The sequence below is a fragment of the Pleurodeles waltl genome, chromosome 10, assembly GCF_031143425.1.
Source record: "Pleurodeles waltl isolate 20211129_DDA chromosome 10, aPleWal1.hap1.20221129, whole genome shotgun sequence".
Lineage (NCBI taxonomy): Eukaryota > Metazoa > Chordata > Amphibia > Caudata > Salamandridae > Pleurodeles > Pleurodeles waltl.
This window is the reverse complement of record NC_090449.1, coordinates 694,021,141-694,040,112: the sequence shown is the minus strand read 5'-3', so window position 1 is coordinate 694,040,112 and position 18,972 is coordinate 694,021,141. Positions and strand designations below refer to the sequence as shown.

The window sequence follows — 18,972 nt, the reverse complement described above, 5'->3', positions numbered from 1 at the left end:
AGAGTCACCTCAGCTCAGGACACCTTAGGGGCTGTCCTGACTGGCCAGTGACTCCTCCTTGTTTTTCTCATTATTTTCTCCGGCCTTGCCGCCAAAAGTGGGGCCTGGCCGGAGGGGGCGGGCAACTCCACTAGCTGGAGTGTCCTGCTGGGTTGGCACAAAGGAGGTGAGCCTTTGAGGCTCACCGCCAGGTGTGACAATTCCTGCCTGGGAGAGGTGTTAGCATCTCCACCCAGTGCAGGCTTTGTTACTGGCCTCAGAGTGACAAAGGCACTCTCCCCATGGGGCCAGCAACATGTCTCGGTTTGTGGCAGGCTGCTAAAACTAGTCAGCCTACACAGATAGTCGGTTAAGTTTCAGGGGGCACCTCTAAGGTGCCCTCTGGGGTGTATTTTACAATAAAATGTACACTGGCATCAGTGTGCATTTATTGTGCTGAGAAGTTTGATACCAAACTTCCCAGTTTTCAGTGTAGCCATTATGGTGCTGTGGAGTTCGTGTTTGACAAACTCCCAGACCATATACTCTTATGGCTACCCTGTACTTACAATGTCTAAGGTTTTGTTTAGACACTGTAGGGGTACCATGCTCATGCACTGGTACCCTCACCTATGGTATAGTGCACCCTGCCTTAGGGCTGTAAGGCCTGCTAGAGGGGTGTCTTACCTATACTGCATAGGCAGTGAGAGGCTGGCATGGCACCCTGAGGGGAGTGCCATGTCGACTTACTCGTTTTGTCCTCACTAGCACACACAAGCTGGTAAGCAGTGTGTCTGTGCTGAGTGAGAGGTCTCCAGGGTGGCATAAGACATGCTGCAGCCCTTAGAGACCTTCCTTGGCATCAGGGCCCTTGGTACTAGAAGTACCAGTTACAAGGGACTTATCTGGATGCCAGGGTCTGCCAATTGTGGATACAAAAGTACAGGTTAGGGAAAGAACACTGGTGCTGGGGCCTGGTTAGCAGGCCTCAGCACACTTTCAATTGTAAACATAGCATCAGCAAAGGCAAAAAGTCAGGGGGCAACCATGCCAAGGAGGCATTTCCTTACACAACCCCCCCCCAAACGAAAGAGGATGAGACTAACCTTTCCCAAGAGAGTCTTCATTTTCTAAGTGGAAGAACCTGGAAAGGCCATCTGCATTGGCATGGGCAGTCCCAGGTCTGTGTTCCACTATAAAGTCCATTCCCTGTAGGGAGATGGACCACCTCAACAGTTTAGGATTTTCACCTTTCATTTGCATCAGCCATTTGAGAGGTCTGTGGTCAGTTTGAACTAGGAAGTGAGTCCCAAAGAGGTATGGTCTCAGCTTCTTCAGGGACCAAACCACAGCAAAGGCCTCCCTCTCAATGGCACTCCAACGCTGCTCCCTGGGGAGTAACCTCCTGCTAATGAAAGCAACAGGCTGGTCAAGGCCATCATCATTTGTTTGGGACAAAACTGCCCCTATCCCATGTTCAGAGGCATCAGTCTGCACAATGAACTGCTTAGAATAATCTGGAGCTTTTAGAACTGGTGCTGAGCACATTGCTTGTTTCAGGGTGTCAAAGGCCTGTTGGCATTCCACAGTCCAGTTCACTTTCTTGGGCATTTTCTTGGAGGTGAGTTCAGTGAGGGCTGTCACAATGGATCCATATCCCTTCACAAACCTCCTGTAATACCCAGTCAAGCCAAGGAATGCCCTGACTTGAGTCTGGGTTTTTGGAGCTACCCAGTCCAGAATAGTCTGGATCTTGGGTTGGAGTGGCTGAACTTGGCCTCCACCTACAAGGTGTCCCAAGTAAACCACAGTTCCCTGCCCTATCTGGCATTTGGATGCCTTGATAGAGAGGCCTGCAGATTGCAGAGCCTTCAAAACCTTCTTCAGGTGGACCAGGTGATCCTGCCAGGTGGAGCTAAAGACAGCAATATCATCAAGATAAGCTGTGCTAAAGGACTCCAAGCCAGCAAGGACTTGATTCACCAACCTTTGGAAGGTGGCAGGGGCATTCTTTAAACCAAAGGGCATAACAGTAAACTGATAATGCCCATCAGGTGTGGAGAATGCTGTCTTTTCTTTTGCTCCAGGTGCCATTTTTATTTGCCAGTACCCTGCTGTCAAGTCAAAGGTACTTAGAAATTTGGCAGCACCTAATTTATCAATGAGCTCATCAGCTCTTGGAATTGGATGGGCATCTGTCTTGGTGACAGAATTGAGCCCTCTGTAGTCCACACAAAACCTCATCTCTTTCTTTCCATCTTTGGTGTGAGGTTTGGGGACTAAGACCACTGGGCTAGCCCAGGGGCTGTCAGAGCGCTCAATCACTCCCAATTCCAGCATCTTGTGGACTTCCACCTTGATGCTTTCCTTAACATGGTCAGACTGTCTGAAGATTTTGTTCTTGACAGGCATGCTGTCTCCTGTGTCCACATCATGGGTACACAGGTGTGTCTGACCAGGGGTTAGGGAGAAAAGCTCAGGAAACTGTTGTAGGACTCTCCTACAATCAGCCTGCTGTTGGCCAGAGAGGGTGTCTGAGTAGATCACTCCATCTACTGTGCCATCTTTTGGGTCTGATGACAGAAGATCAGGGAGAGGTTCACTCTCTGCCTCCTGATCCTCATCTGTTACCATCAACAGATTCACATCAGCCCTGTCATGGAAGAGTTTAAGGCGGTTTACATGGATCACCCTCTTGGGGCTCCTGCTTGTGCCCAGGTCCACCAGGTAGGTGACCTGACTCTTCCTCTCTAGCACTGGGTAAGGGCCACTCCATTTGTCCTGGAGTGCCCTGGGAGCCACAGGCTCCAGAACCCAGACTTTCTGCCCTGGTTGGAACTCAACCAGTGCAGCCTTTTGGTCATACCAAAACTTCTGGAGCTGTTGGCTGGCCTCAAGGTTTTTGGTTGCCTTTTCCATGTACTCTGCCATTCTAGAGCGAAGGCCAAGTACATAGTCCACTATGTCTTGTTTTGGCTCATGGAGAGGTCTCTCCCAGCCTTCTTTAACAAGAGCAAGTGGTCCCCTTACAGGATGACCAAACAGAAGTTCAAAGGGTGAGAACCCTACTCCCTTCTGTGGTACCTCCCTGTAAGCGAAAAGCAGACATGGCAGGAGGACATCCCATCTCCTTTTGAGTTTTTCAGGGAGCCCCATGATCATGCCCTTTAATGTCTTGTTGAATCTCTCAACTAAGCCATTAGTTTGTGGATGGTAAGGTGTAGTGAATTTATAAGTCACTCCACACTCATTCCACATGTGCTTTAGGTATGCTGACATGAAGTTGGTACCTCTGTCAGACACCACCTCCTTAGGGAAACCCACTCTGGTAAAGATACCAATGAGGGCCTTGGCTACTGCAGGGGCAGTAGTCGACCTAAGGGGAATAGCTTCAGGATATCTGGTAGCATGATCCACTACTACCAGGATATACATATTCCCTGAGGCTGTGGGAGGTTCCAGTGGACCAACTATGTCCACACCCACTCTTTCAAAGGGCACCCCCACCACTGGAAGTGGAATGAGGGGGGCCTTTGGATGCCCACCTGTCTTACCACTGGCTTGACAGGTGGGGCAGGAGAGGCAAAACTCCTTAACCATGTTGGACATATTGGGCCAGTAGAAGTGGTTGACTAACCTCTCCCACGTCTTGGTTTGTCCCAAATGTCCAGCAAGGGGAATGTCATGGGCCAATGTTAGGATGAACTCTCTGAACAGCTGAGGCACTACCACTCTCCTAGTGGCACCAGGTTTGGGGTCTCTGGCCTCAGTGTACAGGAGCCCATCTTCCCAATAGACCCTATGTGTTCCATTTTTCTTGCCTTTGGACTCTTCAGCAGCTTGCTGCCTAAGGCCTTCAAGAGAGGGACAGGTTTCTTGTCCCTTACACAGCTCTTCCCTGGAGGGTCCCCCTGGGCCTAAGAGCTCAACCTGATAAGGTTCAAGCTCCAAAGGCTCAGTTCCCTCAGAGGGCAGAACTTCTTCCTGAGAAGAGAGGTTCCCTTTCTTTTGCTGTGTTGCAGTTGGCTTCCCAACTGACTTTCCTGTTCTCTTGGTAGGCTGGGCCATTTTTCCAGACTCCAGCTCTACTTTTTCACCCTGTGCCTTGCATTGTGCTCTTGTTTTCACACACACCAGTTCAGGGATACCCAGCATTGCTGCATGGGTTTTTAGCTCTACCTCAGCCCATGCTGAGGACTCCAGGTCATTTCCAAGCAGACAATCCACTGGGATATTTGAGGAGACCACCACCTGTTTCAGGCCATTGACCCCTCCCCATTCTAAAGTAACCATTGCCATGGGATGTACTTTTCTCTGATTGTCAGCGTTGGTGACTGTGTAAGTTTTTCCAGTCAGGTATTGGCCAGGGGAAACCAGTTTCTCTGTCACCATGGTGACACTGGCACCTGTATCCCTCAGGCCCTCTATTCTAGTCCCATTAATTAAGAGTTGCTGTCTGTATTTTTGCATGTTAGGCGGCCAGACAGCTAGTGTGGCTAAATCCACCCCACCCTCAGAAACTAGAGTAGCTTCCGTGTGAACCCTGATTTGCTCTGGGCACACTGTTGATCCCACTTGGAGACTAGCCATACCAGTGTTACCTGGATGGGAGTTTGGAGTGGAACCCTTCTTGGGACAGGCCTTGTCTCCAGTTTGGTGTCCATGCTGTTTACAGCTATGACACCAGGCCTTTTGGGATCAAAGTTTTTACCCTTGTACCCATTGTTTTGTGAAGAGGCTCTGGGCCCACCCTCCTGTGCAGGTTTTTGGGGGCCTGTAGAAGACTCTTTACTATTTTTAGTTTTGGTTGTCTCATCACCCTTCTGCTGGGGAGTTTTTGTGACCCCTTTCTTTTGGTCACCCCCTGTCGAAGTCTTGGACACCCTTGTCTTGACCCAATGGTCCGCCTTCTTTCCCAATTCTTGGGGAGAAATTGGTCCTAGGTCTACCAGATGCTGATGCAGTTTATCATTGAAACAATTACTTAACAGGTGTTCTTTCACAAATAAATTGTACAGCCCATCATAATTACTTACACCACTGCCTTGAATCCAACCATCTAGTGTTTTCACTGAGTAGTCAACAAAGTCAACCCAGGTCTGGCTCGAGGATTTTTGAGCCCCCCTGAACCTAATCCTGTACTCCTCAGTGGAGAATCCAAAGCCCTCAATCAGGGTACCCTTCATGAGGTCATAAGATTCTGCATCTTGTCCAGAGAGTGTGAGGAGTCTATCCCTACACTTTCCTGTGAACATTTCCCAAAGGAGAGCACCCCAGTGAGATCTGTTCACTTTTCTGGTTACACAAGCCCTCTCAAAAGCTGTGAACCATTTGGTGATGTCATCACCATCTTCATATTTAGTTACAATCCCTTTGGGGATTTTCAACATGTCAGGAGAATCTCTGACCCTATTTATGTTGCTGCCACCATTGATGGGTCCTAGGCCCATCTCTTGTCTTTCCCTCTCTATGGCTAGGATCTGTCTTTCCAAAGCCAATCTTTTTGGCCATCCTGGCTAACTGGATGTCCTCTTCACTGGAGTTTATCCTCAGTGATTTCAGAGTTGTTGGTCCTCCTGTGAGGGAACCAGCATCTCTGACTATTATTTGTGGAGTCAGGGCTTGAGAAGCCCTGCTCTCCCTAAGTAGGACTGGAGGGGGGGAATTTCCCTCCAAGTCACTATCTTCATCCTCTGAGTTGCCATCCTCAGAGGGGTTGGCCTTTTCAAACTCTGCCAAAAGCTCCTGGAGCTGTACTTTGGTAGGTTTGGGGCCCATTGCTATTTTCTTTAGTTTACAGAGTGACCTTAGCTCTCTCATCTGTAGATGGAGGTAAGGTGTGGTGTCGAGTTCCACCACATTCACATCTGTGCTAGACATTATGCTTCTAAAAGTTGGAATACTTTTTAAGAAACTAAAACTGGTTCTAGAATCTAATTCAAACTTTTAACAAACTTTTAAACTCTAAAAGAAATGCTAAACAGGATCTAACACAAGGCCCTAGCAGGTCTTTTAAGAATTTAGAAAACTTTTCAAATTGCAAAAATCAATTTCTAATGTCAATTTTGGAATTTGTCGTGTGATCAGGTATTGGCTGAGTAGTCCAGCAAATGCAAAGTCTTGTACCCCACCGCTGATCCACCAATGTAGGAAGTTGGCTCTGTATGTGCTATTTCAAAGTAAGGAATAGCATGCACAGAGTCCAAGGGTTCCCCTTAGAGGTAAAATAGTGGTAAAAAGAGATAATACTAATGCTCTATTTTGTGGTAGTGTGGTCGAGCAGTAGGCTTATCCAAGGAGTAGTGTTAAGCATTTGTTGTACATACACATAGACAATAAATGAGGTACACACACTCAGAGACAAATCCAGCCAATAGGTTTTGTTATAGAAAAATATATTTTCTTAGTTTATTTTAAGAACCACAGGTTCAAATTTAACATGTAATATCTTGTTCGAAAGGTATTGCAGGTAAGTACTTTAGGAACTTCAAATCATCAAAATTGCATGTATACTTTTCAAGTTATTGTCAAATAGCTGTTTCAAAAGTGGACACTTAGTGCAATTTTCACAGTTCCTGGGGGAGGTAAGTTTTTGTTAGTTTTACCAGGTAAGTAGGACACTTACAGGGTTCAGTTCTTGGTCCAAGGTAGCCCACCGTTGGGGGTTCAGAGCAACCCCAAAGTCACCACACCAGCAGCTCAGGGCCGGTCAGGTGCAGAGTTCAAAGTGGTGCCCAAAACACATAGGCTAGAATGGAGAGAAGGGGGTGCCCCGGTTCCGATCTGCTTGCAGGTAAGTACCCGCGTCTTCGGAGGGCAGACCAGAGGGGTTTTGTAGGGCACCGGGGGGGACACAAGTCCACACAGAAATTTCACCCTCAGCAGCGCGGGGGCGGCCGGGTGCAGTGTAGAAACAAGCGTCGGGTTTTCAATGTTAGTCTATGAGAGATCTCGGGATCTCTTCCGCGTTGCAGGCAGGCAAGGGGGGGATTCCTCGGGGAAACCTCCACTTGGGCAAGGGAGAGGGACTCCTGGGGGTCACTTCTCCAGTGAAAGTCCGGTCCTTCAGGTCCTGGGGGCTGCGGGTGCAGGGTCTCTCCCAGGCGTCGGGACTTTAGGTTCAAAGAGTCGCGGTCAGGGGAAGCCTCGGGATTCCCTCTGCAGGCGGCGCTGTGGGGGCTCAGGGGGGACAGGTTTTGGTACTCACAGTATCAGAGTAGTCCTGGGGTCCCTCCTGAGGTGTTGGATCGCCACCAGCCGAGTCGGGGTCGCCGGGTGCATTGTTGCAAGTCTCACGCTTCTTGCGGGGAGCTTGCAGGGTTCTTTAAAGCTGCTGGAAACGAAGTTGCAGCTTTTCTTGGAGCAGGTCCGCTGTCCTCGGGAGTTTCTTGTCTTTTCGAAGCAGGGGCAGTCCTCAGAGGATGTCGAGGTCGCTGGTCCCTTTGGAAGGCGTCGCTGGAGCAGGATCTTTGGAAGGCAGGAGACAGGCCGGTGAGTTTCTGGAGCCAAGGCAGTTGTCGTCTTCTGGTCTTCCGCTGCAGGGGTTTTCAGCTAGGCAGTCCTTCTTCTTGTAGTTGCAGGAATCTAATTTTCTAGGGTTCAGGGTAGCCCTTAAATACTAAATTTAAGGGCGTGTTTAGGTCTGGGGGGTTAGTAGCCAATGGCTACTAGCCCTGAGGGTGGGTACACCCTCTTTGTGCCTCCTCCCAAGGGGAGGGGGTCACAATCCTAACCCTATTGGGGGAATCCTCCATCTGCAAGATGGAGGATTTCTAAAAGTTAGAGTCACCTCAGCTCAGGACACCTTAGGGGCTGTCCTGACTGGCCAGTGACTCCTCCTTGTTTTTCTCATTATTTTCTCCGGCCTTGCCGCCAAAAGTGGGGCCTGGCCGGAGGGGGCGGGCAACTCCACTAGCTGGAGTGTCCTGCTGGGTTGGCACAAAGGAGGTGAGCCTTTGAGGCTCACCGCCAGGTGTGACAATTCCTGCCTGGGAGAGGTGTTAGCATCTCCACCCAGTGCAGGCTTTGTTACTGGCCTCAGAGTGACAAAGGCACTCTCCCCATGGGGCCAGCAACATGTCTCGGTTTGTGGCAGGCTGCTAAAACTAGTCAGCCTACACAGATAGTCGGTTAAGTTTCAGGGGGCACCTCTAAGGTGCCCTCTGGGGTGTATTTTACAATAAAATGTACACTGGCATCAGTGTGCATTTATTGTGCTGAGAAGTTTGATACCAAACTTCCCAGTTTTCAGTGTAGCCATTATGGTGCTGTGGAGTTCGTGTTTGACAAACTCCCAGACCATATACTCTTATGGCTACCCTGTACTTACAATGTCTAAGGTTTTGTTTAGACACTGTAGGGGTACCATGCTCATGCACTGGTACCCTCACCTATGGTATAGTGCACCCTGCCTTAGGGCTGTAAGGCCTGCTAGAGGGGTGTCTTACCTATACTGCATAGGCAGTGAGAGGCTGGCATGGCACCCTGAGGGGAGTGCCATGTCGACTTACTCGTTTTGTCCTCACTAGCACACACAAGCTGGTAAGCAGTGTGTCTGTGCTGAGTGAGAGGTCTCCAGGGTGGCATAAGACATGCTGCAGCCCTTAGAGACCTTCCTTGGCATCAGGGCCCTTGGTACTAGAAGTACCAGTTACAAGGGACTTATCTGGATGCCAGGGTCTGCCAATTGTGGATACAAAAGTACAGGTTAGGGAAAGAACACTGGTGCTGGGGCCTGGTTAGCAGGCCTCAGCACACTTTCAATTGTAAACATAGCATCAGCAAAGGCAAAAAGTCAGGGGGCAACCATGCCAAGGAGGCATTTCCTTACAATGGACCTTTTCCTTTCACATGTTGAGCTCTCCAAACCTTCAAAACAGTTCCTAGGCTGGCCCAGTAACTCCTAAAGAGCATCAAAGGAAACTTACATAGCCAGGGGCCTGATATTAAATTTGGAGAGTGGGACAGTGTCTGTCAGGATGATGAGGACATTACACCACCACCCCAATGGTACTCATCAAATTTAAAGCCGACCACCAGTCCATCAGTCATCTCTGGACCTTTAAATGAACTGCCATCATGGCAGTTCCCTTCAAGGTATAAAAAGTTTGGTTAATGGTTCCCATCAGTTTTAACAGACATCCACCAAACGTTTACACTTTTTTTGTTTTTCAGAAACAAACTCCCAAAAGCAGGAGTTTGTCTCTAAGAAACAAAAAATGAATGACTCCTCATACCCAGGGAGTTTTCTCATAGAGTGTGGGGGTCATTATTGTTTTTTATTTCTGTCCCTGCCTACCAGATTTAACCTTTCAGCAGGAAAGGACATTACACTATCCACTGTAAAAATGGTGGGCGGTGTAATAGCCTTCCTCTGTTGGGCTGTAAGAGGAAGCTTTCCTTATCTCCAGTGGGGTCTCTATTGACAGAAAGCTTACATCAACCCATCTCTGAATGATGAGAATGGACCAAAGTTTTGTGAACAGGATATTCTGTTCCATTTGCGAACAAGTACCCTATCACCCCAAACTCTAAATCAGGTCCTAAGTGCCACAGCCCCTTTGTGATGTTCAGCTCCTCGTCACGTGGCTAAAAAAAGGGGGGTGTTTAAAGGTATTATTAACATCAAGATGTGCAATGGAAGACCTGTGTGCTCCTTGTTCTTCTCTTTCTGGCTTACTGTGTGGTTTAACTTTAAAGTAGCAGCTGCTGGTTCTCCAACAAAGCCATGAAAAGAGGTGTGAAAATCAGCAGGTCAGTCATATATGCGATTCCGTGCTGCAGTGCATATGAGTTTAGGATTATTTAATTTAAAATTTACAAAAGGATCAAGCGTTGTTGGTAATAAACATCCGAATTTAATAATTATCTTTTTCCTGCTCTATACTTATAAGCTACACGTTTGCATTGTGTAGCACTTTGCTACTGACTGTTACAGTGTAGACATGTTAATCCATGTTATGCATTGGAAATATGCTCTGCGGAAAAGTACGCTATATTTGAAAAGGATTTTCCTTCATTCTGTCACTCTGTAGCTGTGCTTAATACAACTGTGCAAAAGCTTTGCCCATGTACAACTAATTAACAAAGTTGAAGGTATGGCAATTTAGTGTACAATAGTTGTATTTCAAACAAAGAGTATGTTTAAACCACTCAGAGTTCTAAAACGTAAAATGTCCAGAGCAAAGGAAAGGGGGTTGGGGGCAAGGCAAACAAAATAAGTTCCTCACAACTGAGTTCACCTTTTTGTTTGCACGTTGTCCTGTGGTTTAACTGATAACCTTACTTAGAGGCCTTAATTGAGGCAACCTCTCTAGGTCTTTCCCAACAAGGTATTAGAGCAACACCTCACCAAGGTAAGTTCTATTCTTCGGCCCACATGGAACATTTAGCATGCTTTTGGAGGTGCCCCACATGCATTTAATTAATTTACTGCTACAAGACCACCGACACATGATACCTTGTGAATCTGGCAATTACTTCTACATTTGTATGCTTCCTGTCCTGGTCCATTCCCATCATGATACTATCACTTTATAAAGATATCCTCACTGACCTGGATGCCCTTCCACGTGCTTGGGTTTCATTAAGCACCAGTAGCAATGTGTATCACAGACCAGGTTCTGAGAACGATTTTGACATTTCTCTTAACATATTCTGCCACATGTCCTTAAGCGTGTGCCCACTTCTCCCTTATCCTTAGAATATATTGGTTCTGGCATTTGACTGTCTTTTCATGCAGTCACCACAAACTATGGTCCAGCAGTTTGATATTACTTTGTCAGTAACATGTTGCACCCACCACCATGGCAGAAGTGTAATTTATGTCACAGAGGGGGGCCCTGTAAACCAACAGTTTCCCTGCTGGCACCTTGATTAAGGGTGCTGGGAAGGCACTGATTGCAGCTATGAGTGAGAAGTATTTCATAGAGAAGCGGTAAACTGGCCCTTCATGTCGACTGTCATAGTGTGTGATATTGCTGCTGGGGTGTGACAAAGAATTGCACCAGATACAGCAGTTTGTCCATGACGTCCTTAACCAGTAAGAATCTCTCTACACGTTTTTAGTTGGTATGATCAAGTTTTTTCCTTTGCCGGACACTTATTTTCCTGTCTGCTCTCCACCTTACCAAGATGAGTTGCATGAATGTGTATGACAGTTGCAGGTTATCAGCATTGGCAGAGTCTATGGCGGACACCAGTATGGGATGGTTAAGGTAGGACTTGTGATGATGGCATGTATCCACTATGTAGGTGTGTGGATGGAGATGTACATTAGCCTGTGACTGTGGTGTTATAGAAGTTTCCATTAAGGGGTCACAGAAGTCAATAGAACAGCGCCGTCACTTGTTTACACTGATCACTTGTTCCCTGTTTAATTTTTCATATTTTATTATATTTCTGTACTCTCATTACGAGTTCCCTGTTAACTCTGTGGGGAGACACTACGGCTGGAATGAATGATGACACGCTGTATCTCTCCATGTGTTAGTGGGGATCAGGAGTTAAGCTCCTTGGATTTAGGAATATTTTGCCAGACCCAATTTACAGTGTTGTTTTCACAGGCTTTTCCTGATTATGGGGACTTTAATGCTCCCTTGTGCTACTTGCTCAGAGTAGGTGGTAAGAGAGAAGTATCTTACCGGACTGCTGTGCATGACCAGGCGGTGGAGAGGGCGGTGAGAGCAGCGCGTGCTATCAGTGCTTCCGGGAATAACACTCCATGTTGCCTCGCTGCTTAGAGTGAAATTGAGATGGGGGCCAGCTTGAGCCCCTGCTCACTGACGGCTCTGAAGCCCACTGCCGGCCCATAAACAAAGTTACTTTTTACAGGTGCATTTCTGAAACTGGCAAAACTTGGCGCAGGGTCCCTGTCCCCGGTAATACCAAGTATGAGAACATCAAGGCATACTAAATTGACTGGATCATTCAGGGTCGAACAGGCCTATGCGGCAGCCAGGCAGTGCCAGAAGGACTGGTGGGACAGGTCAGTATGTTGACCGTTTTTTGGCTGTTCGTAGGCCTGTTTTATTGTCTGGTGGGCCGTTTTTTTATTGCTGATTTCCCTGATATGACCACAAAGATTGTCTGCAGCAAGCACATACGCATACATCCTCCCTGATCTTGCAAAACATCTATACAGCATGTCTTTGTGAGTTATAAATGGCAACGATTTGCAAATGTGAGCCACTTTTTTAGCTATGTGATTTGTTATTGGGGACCACTTTTATTTTAGTTCCTGACCATATTTTCTGTACCAGTCGACCATGGGGCAGTACACTTAGGGGATTCCACGTTGGCCAACTTAAAAAAGGCCTGTGACTCTCCTGCTTTTTAAATTGTAAAACGCTCTGTAGTCTTTCTTTTATTTTGTGGGTTTGTAAAACATGCTTTTTTGTGAATTTTCTAACTTTTATGTTAGTTGGTTATTATTCTTCGGATGCTAGATTACAATTCCCACTCTCCTTGGTGTCAGTGTTTAGGGTGATTTGTTTATGTTTGTGCGACCTTGCCATCCACTTAAATTGGCAGACTGTGTAATCAGCACCGTTTGGTCAGTTTGTTTACTGTAATATTTCTTCTTGAGTGACATTACAAAAGAGGTTCAGCCAATGTCCAACAGAAAGATTCTGCACTTGCATTTTCAGTGTGTGTGGTATTGCTGAATCGGACCGCTTAAAGAATTAAACAGCTTCAAGAGAGATTTGCATCCTATCAAGAAACCAGGAAACAGAAAAGAGATTTGAGCTGTGGTCAAACACATCAACGATGCAGAAGTAAACTGTAAGGATTGACCATGTATGTTAGTGGCAATTAAGATCCAGTTTTGCCCAGAAACACCCACTGATATCTTCAGAGCTGACTGACCATTTCAATCTGGGTAATGATCCTGACAGTAATTTCATCAGTTCTGTCAAGTGACAAGAACGCATTTTTGGCTTTCAGGTGAGGTTGTGACAGTTCTCTTCTGAGGTTCACTTGGGCCAAGTGTATTGAACTGACAAGTATTTACTACAGATCCAACTACTGAAATAATAAGAACGAAAACCATTGCTTTTTTATTTCTTGTGGCAAGGGTTTTCCTCAAGTTGTTTTTGGTTGTTATTCTGTTTAGGTTCTTCACGACCAGCATAGAAAAAGTGCATTTTCGCAGGTATAAAAATGTTTGCAATAAAAAAAGCACTTGAAGCTAATACAACAACCACAAAAACTTCAAACAACATAAAAAAGGAATAGCCAAATTAACAGACAGAAAATAGTGGCATCTTATAGGGACATAAGTTTGAATTGCTGTTCACAAATTATATGAGCAGTGGATGTAGATATTTTCCAAAGTGCTCTTACACATGCTTCACTATTGATTTGGCATGAGCACTTATAATGGGTGCGTGGACAATGCACTGTATGTGTTTATTCCTTGCGTTGGCATTCTGCTTCAACTTTCTAAACCAATACAAAAACAACCAACGTGCGGAACAGTTTCTCTTCATAAAATTAGCAGCAGAGTGGTAACTGTTTTGAGCCTATTAAGTAATTTCTTATTTTTCAGCACCAACGATCATTACTGGATTTCATCTGAATCATACTCACAGCCAGTACAAAACAAATCTACTATCCTTTATCTTTCAAGTCTGAAACGTAAACTGCAAGTAATTGAGCTATTTCTATTTGTATTACAAATTTGATATTGTATGATTTCAATGCAGATTCTTGAAAATATGTCTAAAATGTAGCACTTAAGTACCGTTGCAAAGCACTATGCTAATGCAAAAACATGACAATGAACATAAAGCATATATTTCCAGTTTTTTGTTAAAATTTGCAAAGCAATTTTTCTTTAGCAGTTTAAACAAATAAGCAGCTTTTAAATTTAGAAGGCATGCAGAAAATGCTTTGCACAGCTTTACATGACAGTTTGGAGGTTAATTAAACCATATCACACTTTGCCAATTTCCTGGCGGTGAAACAGAGACTCTCAATATGTTAAGTCAACAGATTCACTGCAAGCAAAGGCCTTGCATGCTGACTAAATCAATTGCAACCGTGCACTTCACTCCTGTTTTAAGAGACTATTTTATAGATTGGGGACATTCCATTTCTCAAGCTATTTCATTACTATTCACAAGGCTAAGGCCGTTCAGTTTTACATAAGTGACTTTTTTATGCTGTCAATATAACTTGAAAACATACTGTAATATAGAGGACAGCATACGACATGGCCTTCTATGGCTGACAGCTTGGGGTAGAAAGTGGGCGCGGGTTAGTGCAGCCCCTGTGAAAGCCCATTGTACCCTTCTGCACGATAACAATGGAAAATAAATTGTTTTGTTGCTATATATTTCATCGGTATTAGGGATTTTGCTGAAACGATCATTTGGATAAATATAGAAACACTCTCTATGTTAATAGATCAATCCTATAAAAAGTAATGCTTGTTGTTATACTTTTTGTTGAACTGACCTATTAAGACTACAGTCCCTATTAAACAATAAAAAATATATAAAACTCTGGGTATCCTAGATATCGTAGGGATGTCTAGGTTTACACTTGCTAGTTAGAAAAAAAGCTTGATAATACTGCTGGTATCTGTAAAACAAGCTGAGATACTAATACACATATTGTCAACCAGAGATGCTGTAAACAAAAGCATCATGCTACTTAAGACTACAAACCAATATAAAAAAAGAACTCATCATGCAAAGGCAAAGCATATTTGCAAAATCTGCAAGGATTATCAGGCTAAATTAACCAATGTGCAATGAATTACGTACAACACACGAGCCATCATCCTGTTAAAGAGAAAGACAAAATTTAGATTCAAATAAATAAATATAGAACCAAGCGCTAACTATAGGTAATTTCATTACCACAGTTGAGAGAGAAACATAACGAAAATTTAATATTTTATAAGTAGTCCTTTCTATAGATTTTTTTTTTTTTTTACAAAATGAATATATGTGCAAATTGAGATTGAAATTCTTCTTTGTTCAAGTCGTGGGCAGCCATCAAACCAAAATATACGATTCTTATTTGAAAACTCCGGATTTAAGATAAACTTAAACTTTCTTTCTTTTTTTTTACGAATGTTTGGGCTTTTTGTGATAAATTAAGCTATTAATCTGTTGCTAGAATTGGGAATTATTAGAAAGATAAATTCTATGGTATTTTGTTCCTGCTGTTTTATATTTTGTTAGTTTAGCACTGATGTATTGACCGCATGTCCAACACAGGAATACTTAGGTGATTGTCACTGCTGAGCAGGTGATGCATAGTACACTTGATTATTCTTAACTGCAAATGTTGCATTTCCCATGTGCATCACCAGTAATGTCTTCCATTTCATTCCCATGTGCAAATCCCTAAATATTCTGCAGTCATACAATGTGGCTATTTACCCAGCTGTTTATTTAGGAAACAGGACTCTATTATTCTTTGTTCTGTTAGCAATATTGTACAACAGTATACTAGTTAGTGAGTGTATAACTGTCCAACTGGTAGTAGGTGCTTTCAAGGTGATGTCTGTAGTTGAATATAACAACAGGCATCATGCTTATCTCACTTAATCCAGGGATTACAATTGTCATATTATTTTCTTTCAGTAACTGACATTATTGGGTGCAGTTCAATAAAAAAAAAAAAAAAGTGCAGTGCTTAAGGAGACCTTTACAGAAATTGAAAAGCCCAATACAAAAACAGCCTGAGTAAGCAATTTTATGCTGCACACTATATGATCTCAACTATATTAAGGCCCTCCAATCTTGAATTTTGAACATAATGAATAAAGTAAACTTTGTATTGCCCTCATACGTGACAAACAGCTGTTGATTTATATATGTATATCGCTGGTATAAATGTAGGAACATAATATTACACTTCTAACATGATGAGCTGTTTTCACTGTTCGTTAGAAAATCTGTCATGGGCAGCTGCCTTTTGCGAATAATCATGAATATTTATAAAACAAATATTGTACTTACTTAAATTGCAACTATTTCCATAATATTTTATCTCAGACATTCAGAGTTGAATTAGCATGGTTCGCAAAAACGGGAATTTCCTTCTCAGTACAGTATTCAAATTATTTTTCTTTATCCAAGTTCTTACCTTTTTCTGTAAATTTTTTAATTGTTTGGTGATGAATGACTTAAATACACTCTCATAATCACCTACACTGTTAAATTCACTTCTAATTATATGTATTATTTCTCCTTTATATAGATGGATTCCTACTGCTTGTATTCCTCTTATTAATTGACCCTGAAAAAAAGCATTTTCTGACTTTGCTTTCGGTTCTTATCACAGTGGTATTAAACAAATGTGCATTCTGCCAAGTACAAAGTACAAAAATTCTAAAGTCAGCCTTTCTGAAAAATTAACAAAGTTCTAATAGCTGCACATAGGCAATTTCTATTCATATTGTGGGTACAACATGGACATGCTCCTACTAGAAACATGTTTGAGATAACTGAACAAAAGAACAAACTCTTTAAAATAGATCTGCTAAAGTTAAGGCAATAACCTGGTCAAATTCTACAGTTCACCCTGGGCTCAGAACGTTTTCATATTTTTACACAGATTACTATTTGCATGTATTTGGAAGGGCATTTTTACAAGATAACTTCCCTTTTGCTCTCGCATTATTTTCATTAGTGCGGGACTAAGTGCTGTGTCAGTAAATGTTAAAGACAATTGAAACAGTAAGCCTCACTTCAAATACACAGTTGATGCAAAGTTTGTGAAATCTTATGAATTAACAGTACAACATTTTCCCTTGTATTTTATAAATTCAGAAGTAAATCACACCTTTTGACAGAAACATCTTTCTGATCATGGTACTGTATGAGGTACCTTTTTGTGTGTGTGTGTTGATGCTATAGGCTATAAGGCCTCATGGTCTTCTATCTGTTGTTTCTATTAGACTGGAGTTCATTCAGCTTTGATTGGGCAATGCATGCCTCCCAAAAGGACACGGAGAGTCCACACAAAAAAAGGGATAAACATTACTTCCAACTGTTGTAGACTACTATTGTTTCAATGGGGGGGGGGGAATATTTTGTTTTAATGTTTTAAGAAAGAATGTAGTGAGACTCAGAGGGGTTTGAGATGTTACCACACCATTTTGGGTCAAGGTGGGCATTAATCCCTAAATCAGAATTCTATCAATTAGTTTCATGGGACTATGTATTATCCTGAAGAAGGAGGGTTGATGTACACTTTAAATAAAGAATTCACAAGCCTATATGGCTTGGGTTTTGGTATGCTCCTTCCAGATCTTGCAGAGTTCCAGGTTCAGGAAAAACGTTTACTTCTTGGCATGTTTCTATAAATTGTATATGCTTCATACATTCAGACAGAGAATCATTACTAAAATTACAAATTCAGGTGGAATGCAACTCTGTGTAAAGTTTTAAAATGATACCACAGCAGAGAATGACAATGAGTTTGGAATAAAGAAGTACATTTCAGAACACTCCCAAGAGCACCTCTGTATCTAGATGTTTTGAAAATAGCATGCAGCCAATTGGAGTAAACAGTTACATACAAATTGTAGGCTACATTCAGTTTCTTATGTAAACAGTCCCTTTAACCCAGTCAAATAATTGTGTACAGGGTAATGCACACCAACCTGCAGCAAAGCAATGTAAGCAGCAAAGAACATTGTTGATTTTTAATGAATATAAACAAGTAATATGTTTTATAAATACTAATGTAGAAAGCAAGCATCATTTTGAGACAGTTTGTCCAATATAGAATACAATGAGGTCTATACAGTAGAAACATCATGTATAGCACTGACAGTCACAATTACACTAGAAAGGTGTTATTACACTGACTGTAAAGTTAATATGAGCACACAATAAATGACAGAGAAAATACTGTCCCAACACTGTACATAAATTACATGCATTATTACACACGGATGGAAATGAATATTACAATATAACTATGCATGCCTACTGTGTGTTAACTTTTAAGAATCATACTGCATAACTTACCTTTGGAAGCTGTGAGTGAGTTTTTTTATGAGACAGCAGTTTGTAAGTATTAAGGTTGTTTTCAAAGCTCCTGAAAAGAATAAAAACAGTTGTACTGTATTTACTGGCTCCCATGCAGATAAGCATATGCCCAACTTAGATATATTGTGAAAATATGTCTTAGCTAGAAAACTCATGCTTGAATGATGACTAGGGCCTAGAAATCATGCGGGGTAGAGCATAAGTTAATGTCCCTTACTACATCGCGCACCTCCCAACACAGTGTTGTCACCTCACTTGCCATACTACATTACCTATAACTCGTGCTTTTTCCATGAACTGTTTATACCCTTGCATACTACATCACAACAGTGCATGGTAGAGTGGTGGATTATAGTTATTGTTGTCTGGTTAGTGAGCTGAAACAGTGTTTAATGATGTGTGCTACTTATGTTAATTTGAAGGTGGAAGCAAAATTGTAAATGAAAGTTATAACTATAACTTTAGAATTTTTAAAATTTGTGTCTTTTAAGCTTGGTTAATGGGGAACAAGTTTTCCTAAATATAACTAAGATTTAATCTTTGTTTTTTTCATTGAATGTCTTTTTTAAACAAAATCTAATAATAATGTGTTTCTAATCATAGACTCCAGTGTTGCGAGTGAAGAGTTGTTATGTGGAGCATTGTACAGTACAGTGGAGGAGAGTGCTGTAAAGCCTGTTGTCACACAGTGGAGTATTGTAGATTGGAATAGAGTGGAGTAGAGTAGAATGTAGTGGCATATCGTACAGTGTAGTAAAGTGTAGCTGATAGAGACTTCTAGTTGCAGATTCCGTACCTTAGAATTTCCCCCGGGTGTCAGTCTGGATCCAGAGATTTTTCTTGGAGCAGTACTCCTCCGCTGTCAGGTGGCATTGTTGACTCTGTGTCCGTTGTTGGAATCGTGGTCGCCGGGTTTGACATTGTGGGTCATATACAGGTGCCACTCCAACGCACTGAAGTTAGTTCTTTTCTTTCC

At 43.1% G+C, this 18,972-nt stretch overlaps 1 protein-coding gene across 5 annotated transcripts in view; it reads right to left on the bottom strand.

The window, feature by feature from the left end:
- Positions 1–18,972, bottom strand: part of PFKP (phosphofructokinase, platelet) — a 248,576-nt gene that overhangs the window by 85,642 nt on the left and 143,962 nt on the right. For 3 of the 5 annotated variants that reach the window (XM_069211201.1, XM_069211199.1, XM_069211200.1), the window contains exon 12: positions 17,976–18,045. In XM_069211201.1, coding sequence (XP_069067302.1) covers positions 17,976–18,045 — 70 coding nt within the window. Of the gene's footprint in view, positions 1–14,750; positions 14,769–17,975; positions 18,046–18,972 lie in introns of all 5 variants that reach the window. The other 2 variants (XM_069211197.1, XM_069211198.1) reach the window with 1 other exon arrangement.